The following is a 6798-nucleotide window of genomic DNA, read 5'->3' as shown; positions in this document are numbered from 1 at the left end:
AGGTGTTCTTGTCATCGTCATGAATCCAACACATTCTACTTTTTAACCTCCATTCATCTTCTTGATTTTTCGATATTTTATTCCTCTTTTCCATAATATTGAATATTGCCTTCTTAGACTCCTTGGAAAAGAAATCTGGATCCGAAGGGCTAGATCCTTAATTCCTTACTCGATAATAGTTCCTTCCACATGACCTCTTTAGGTTCGCAGATCCAACATCTGACAACTTTTTTTATCTTTTTACTTTATAACCTACCTTCTCCATCTGCTTATCGAGGTCGAAATATAAAGGATGCATCCATGATTCACGCACTAGCTTTGAAATTTATAGGTCTTTCAACCATGTATGGTTGAATTTGAAAGGCGGGGGCATTTGTATCCTTAGTAATAATCCATTTGAAAAATACCATATCACGGTCAAAGATTCATATTGTTGGAGAATATGATTCCAGCCACCTACTAGGTTTCATAGACGTCCAGCGAATTGTCATAGTTAATTGAGATTATTCCAGTTATCTTGAATTCAGTTCAGTATTACTATAGTCATTGATTGTTGATGTGTCCAATGTAATCTTATTTAGCTTCAGGTCACATAAGACTCTAGAAAGAGAAACAGAGATCAAGAATTTGAGGAGGAGAAGAGGCCTCCATTGTTTTGAAAAAGATAATGGTGTGAAGTCCATTATATGAAGAGGATAAAGAAGATCGTTATCTCCCCCTCAACTGAAAGAGAAAGAAGAAATAAGTCTTAAGTTTCAAGTTTTTTCTTTAATTTTTTTTTGAATGATCAACACACTCCTCCCTAGTGAACAAGTGTGTTGACCCTGCCAAACTTATGATTTTCTCAATTTCCATGTTTCATCGCAGCGGTTGTCTATTGAGAAGAGCGCTGAAATCATACAAGTTGAGGCACGAGGTTTGTTTCAAGTTTCGAGGTGCATGAAATCACCGTCACGTTTGAATGAAATGGTTGAAAGGTACTTGGGCTCCACAAAGTCAAATTTGGGTACACTAATGGGATAATAGTTTTGTGAAGTCATGCAACCAAAGTCTCACATTAAGAGTCTCGTGAAGTGATGCAGCCAAACTCTCACATTAGTTTCAATCTCTCTCACTCAAACACTGGTTCTATTCATAACAAAGAGCATCAACAAAAGAGCACAAGACACAAAGAAATAACAAAATCTGATTGGGAGCACAAGTCAGTTGGGAGTACGAGTCACGAAATTCATTTGGAGCACCCACTCAATTTTCATCAAGGAAAGCATGATTTATTCATAAGGCCAACATATTTTTTTTAAGTTATTTCACGGACTCCTTAAAAAAATTGTGTAATGGAGTACATTCAGTTTAAAGGGAACTCTTATGTTCCATTGAGTAAAAAGGGTTTTATTCCTAAAGGTTTTTTTATATTAAAAAACAATCATTCTCTTATATTAAAAGGGGCTTCATTCATGGTTATTTTTTAAAGAGGCCTTTTGAGAAAGAAAAACAACCATTTGAGTTGGTTGTGGGTATTATAAAATTTAAAGAATGGGTTTATGATAGTACTTGTGAATGAAGCATTGGTTTTTTTAGAGAAATTGTATATCCATTTTTTTTGTCGAAGCTTAGAAAAGGAGCAGCTACAATAAAGATGTTTTAATTACAGAAAACCATATTTTCTGTAAGTCAGTTTTGTTATTGAGATGCAGTTGGCAGACACTAAAAAATGGGAAAATCCAAGATGCTAAAAAAGTTAAGCAACAACTAGAGATGTATGAAGTTTTTTTGAAAGAATGGGAAGTGAAGAGGAAAAATGATGCTTTCACATTAAAATACATAAAATAATTTGTAGATGAAAACATTCTTCCCTTGATTTCATATGCCAAGACAGCCAAGGAGTCTTGGGACACCCTTGAGAGGAGTTTTGGTGTAAAGGGGAGGATTGAAGTTGAAGATGAAATTTTTGTTGAATCCCACTGTGCTAAGTCGCAAGTGGATGATAATTGTGATAAATTTGTAGAAGTAGAGAAGAAGCACATAGACACCCATCAATCCCACGTGCACAACCACAAGTGGATGACAATTTGGTGAATCGAGAAAGAGGTCTTCCTGATGTCAATGCAGCTACCATTGGAGTAGGAAATAATATGGTAAATCCAACAATTAATATTGCTGATGTAAAATTTGATGAATATTTTTTGAGTAAAGATGAGTGGTTGCAGATGATGTAATAAAACCATCATATTGACGTGATGCTATTTGGTGAGATAATCCAACTTGAATCTGGAAAATAAGTGCAAGATAACCTGTCTGCAGCAACACACGTTAATACACAAGTGGAAGAGATTAAGACAAAGCTAGAGACAGAGGTAGAGCTAGAGGAAAAGAAGGAAGCCCATAAGGAGAAAACATAGACAGAGGCAGAAGAAGAGATAGAAGTGCAACAAGAGAAAACTCTTATTACAAAGCATAAGGAACAAAACCAAAGTGGTTCTGCAAATATTTTTAACTCTAGCATTGATTTCAATGTGCAAGTACATAGATCTATTATGAAGAAAAGTTAAATTTCCTTAAAGCATGACTTGCAACACCATGTCTAAATGAAATCTGCATAGAGGTTGCAACAATGAACCTTAAAGACAACTTTGATGATGACAATATTAATGAATTTTTCAGGTATTGGAGTCATAAAGAGATGAAATTGTATTATGGACTTATGTTGCAGCAAAAGATGGACGATGAAAAGAACACTACAAAAGATGACATGTGGCAATAGTCCACATAGGCGTTGGTTTTTGAAGAAGTCCAAGACATACTTAGACAGCCTGGAACAATGGAAGACCTACATTAGCAAATGAAAAAACTAAGTTTTAAAGGATAAGGAAGAAGAGAAGAAGAAAAGTAAATGTAGTTGAGGTCAATTTTTTAAATTACAAGTCTGGCTGAGATATAGACCACTAGGCATGTTAATTAAACTTTTATGTGGACTTTTGTGTGCTTCAAATTAAAGGGGAGTGTTGGAGAATTTAATTGCAATCACTTAATAGGTGTCATAGTTGTCCATCTAAGTGTCATAGTTAGTTGAGATTACTACATTTATCTTGAATTCAGTTGAGTCTTACTACTTTCATTTATTGTTGATGTCTTCAATATAAACTTATTTAACTGTTTGAGAATATTATTGTTGATTTATTGAATATAGTCTTATTATTTTTTAACTGTTTGGGAATATTAAATAAAACAATCATGTTAGTTTTCATTTCTTATCACCTATATGGAAGGATGACTACAATTGATTGAGCCTGATCTCGATTAAATAAGAGTGCACCATAGAGTTAAAATAGTTTTATGAATTATTTAAACTTAAGCAAATTTAACTTTGCACCATCTCAAGGATAACATCGTTTCATTTAATATCAATGCTAACCTTTGCTTAAAATATAACTAGGAATTAAATTGATTGTTTCAGACAGGGAGTGGGGGACAAAGGTCGTGATCACCAGTTTGAGGATGATGTGGAAGCTTTTGGGATGTGTTAATTTTAATTTTGATTTCACAGTATGTTTTAAACATATTTTGGAATTTGTTATAAAAATCAAAATGAATTCTTTAATCGTATTCAGAAATATTCCTGGAATGTGCGGGGATATTCCTGGAATGGCGCGTACTAAACTACGACTCCATCTGTACATCACGCTCTCTGATGTTTGTTTTTTCTTCCGAAATTTACTCGTGCCCTTTGCGCCTTGTTTTTTCTAGACTAAACAATAGCTTATTCAGTAACTATTATTGTGGCTTATTGTACGTCACACATTTTATCTTAATCTTTTTCTTAGTAAAATTTTCCACAGAGTCAGTCAGATAAAAGAAGAATTTCGTCGGATATTTGTGATCGTTGGTTTAAGGCGGGCTTGAACATCTATCACTTTCTTACCACGACTTTGTTTGCTTATTTTTCACTACCATAACTCAATACATAGCCTGTTGATAGAATGAAAGCGGATGATCTAGTTTCTTCTTACTTCTTATCCATGATCATCAGAGGTAGAGATGAGTAAGCAACAATTTAACCTCTCTGTAATTAATAAATCTAAATTCAAAACCAATCCTCCCTTTGGACTATGCAGAAGTCGATGGAAAAAATGAAAACATTACTAGATAGCTAGATTTAGAGATATTCATTTGTTTACCTCAAATGGGTACCAAAAAAAATACGAAAGAAAACTCTAGCTCAAAATATGTCAATGTTTGAATTGATCTAGTTCACCCATGCCATCGCACTTTCCTATACACAACCATTTGATCCATGTCTTGGTAGAAATTGCTTGCTTCCAACATGTAATCCCACATTTTCCCAAATAAATCCACAAAATGCAATAAAAATCAAGGGAAACAAATGTTTATCCTGCAACCACATAATTCTTTCATAAAAGACAGTGAACCTATTGTATAATGTAAAGTGACATGAGTTTCGGATACGTTAAAGCTTTTCTGGAAAAAAGCATATAGATAGGTTTCTTGTGGCCAAAAGACATTCGATCGAAGATGAAATTGAAGATGGCTTGAGATTCTTAGATTTCTTTTCATCCAAATAAGAAGAAGAGGAGTCATGGCTTTTTATACTTGTAAAGAGGATCTTTCTATCCAAGATGGTAATTTGGACTATCCATTAGTGGAAAGGCAACTCAAATCCCCTCTCAACCCTGAAAATGAAGTCCTCCCTTGAGGAAACACTGAGCAAGGAGATTTGTAAGGGCTTGACTAGCAAATTCCAAGGCTCTGATCTTAGGTTAGGAACAACACATCCAATGTTAGGTTAGGAAGGGGACTGTAATTGACTTGACTGATTATCTCCTTCTCTAAGTCAGCCATATTCCTAAGTATTTCTCCATCATTTCCTTATCTCCTTAAGCTCCAGTTTCAACCCATCCATAGTGAAGCCCATCAATTCAATCCCCTCATCCAACCTGAGCAAGTAATTGCTTAAGGTCTCAATTTGAATATCTTATTGACTCGCTCTAATGTGTCTTCTTTTACTAGTCTTAGTCCTACTATATGGTTTAATTAAAGTTATAATAGATCTATGGGCATCCGATAGCCTCACATTCCTTTCCTTTATGGTGGTTTTGGTTCTATGGGTTAAAAGCTACCTTTCTAGGCTTGTCGATTCAACTTTGGAAAAATAGAGCCTCATGGTACCATGCTCTTTAGCAGTAACTATAGACTGAGAAATCTATTTACTATCGTAACAAATATCATGCAACTCAAGTCATTTTCAACCAAATACATCCATGGAATTAGTACAATTAGCTTCCACTGAATACTATTATTATCGATAACAAGTTCAAACTATAGGCCCTTTTTCATATGATACACATTAGTAACCATAATGATCACCATTACTTAAGAAAACTTTTTATTTATTCGAGTCCCTGTTATATTGTGGTACACAACACTTCTAGGATACTAGCTATTAATATTTATTTTTGGGAAGCTCAATGGTCCTTTGTTCGAGGGGAGGATTGTTGGGTATACGACCAAAGTCCCACATTGACTAGAAGTGGGGAGGATCATGGGTATATAAGGATCGACACCACATATCTTAGAAAAATTTTCCACATAGTCAGTCAGATAGAATAAGAATTTCGTCGGATATTTGTGATCGCTGGTTTAAGGCGGCCTTGACTCTGGTTTAAGGCGGCTAAGATCAAGTTTTGGCTGGCTACCCTCGCCTATATATAGAGTCTCACCTGTGATATACAAGCATGAAATAAGCTCAACTGCAATTCCTTGCTTGTGTTGCGCTGTTTTCTAGTTGTGTTTAATTACTTCCCGGTGGCCGTTGCAATGGGGGCAAGAACATTGGCAGTTTAGGTTTATCTTACAGCAACACTAGCATTAATATTTAATCTCTATGTTCAAGGTAAGGTGGTAATCCCTCGACTGTATTTTATGTCCGTATCATATTTGTTTGTTTTGGTGAGTACCTATCATAAATAAATAATTGTTTGCTTTGGTAACTGCAGGAGCTACGGGTGCGACGTTTGTGATCCAGAACCACTATTCATACACGGTATGGGCCGCAGGGATTCCCGTCGGTGGTGGTCAAGCGCTGGGGCAGGGGCAATCATGGAGTGTTAATGTGCCCGCAGGAACAAGTTCAGGCAGATTTTGGGGACGTACAGGATGCTCCTTCGATGCCTCTGGTAAAGGAAGCTGCAGCACTGGTGACAACGCTGGTTGAATATACTCTGAATGGGGGCAACAATCAAGATTACTATGACATCTCCGTAATTGATGGTTTCAATGTCCCTCTCTCCCTAACTCCCTCCAACGGTGGCTGCATTGCACCCACTTGCAAAATGGACAAGTGCCCAGATGCCTACCTATATCCCAGTGATGACACTAAAACCCACGCTTGCGCTTCTGGTGCTAATTACAACGTTATATTCTGCCCTTGATGAGAAGCTTATCATACTGAATTCTCTGTTCGTTACATAAAATCCATCCCTGCTTATAATACCTTATTCTCTGTTCGTTACATAAAATCCATCCCTGCTTATCATACCTTATTCTCTGTTCATTACATAAAATCCATCCCTACCTTTGATAGGTAAACCGAATTCTATGCAGTATCATATCTACAATAAGAATATTACAATCAACATATTTATAATAAGAGTACCATTGTGCGCAAGAAGATGTATCCCGTAAAAGGGAAGTTCTATCCTGTGAAAAAGGCAAGGCATAATTATTTTTATAATATTTTTATTTCTTAGTTTGTAAATGAGTGATGTTATTTTGGATATCTTT

At 35.8% G+C, this 6798-nt stretch overlaps 1 protein-coding gene across 1 annotated transcript; it reads left to right on the top strand.

Moving 5' to 3' along the window:
* The first annotated feature begins 6125 nt into the window (after window positions 1-6125).
* Window positions 6126-6446, top strand: LOC149204144 (thaumatin-like protein). The gene has a single exon (XM_089397053.1). It carries the CDS (start codon window positions 6126-6128, stop codon window positions 6444-6446), a length of 321 nt encoding a protein of 106 aa, XP_089253179.1.
* The last annotated feature ends 352 nt before the right edge of the window (window positions 6447-6798 follow it).

The sequence above is a fragment of the Pinus tabuliformis genome, chromosome 1_2, assembly GCF_031772625.1.
Source record: "Pinus tabuliformis cultivar Carrire ecotype Pingquan chromosome 1_2, CPIR1, whole genome shotgun sequence".
In the NCBI taxonomy this organism is placed as follows: Eukaryota; Viridiplantae; Streptophyta; class Pinopsida; order Pinales; family Pinaceae; genus Pinus; species Pinus tabuliformis.
Note: the sequence above shows the minus strand (reverse complement) of the source record. Positions and strands in the feature narration are given on the sequence as shown.

Bases quoted from the DNA above. Each gene is read 5' to 3' on its own strand.
- LOC149204144 (XM_089397053.1), top strand. From the start codon at position 6,126: ATGTGCCCGCAGGAACAAGTTCAGGCAGATTTTGGGGACGTACAGGAT.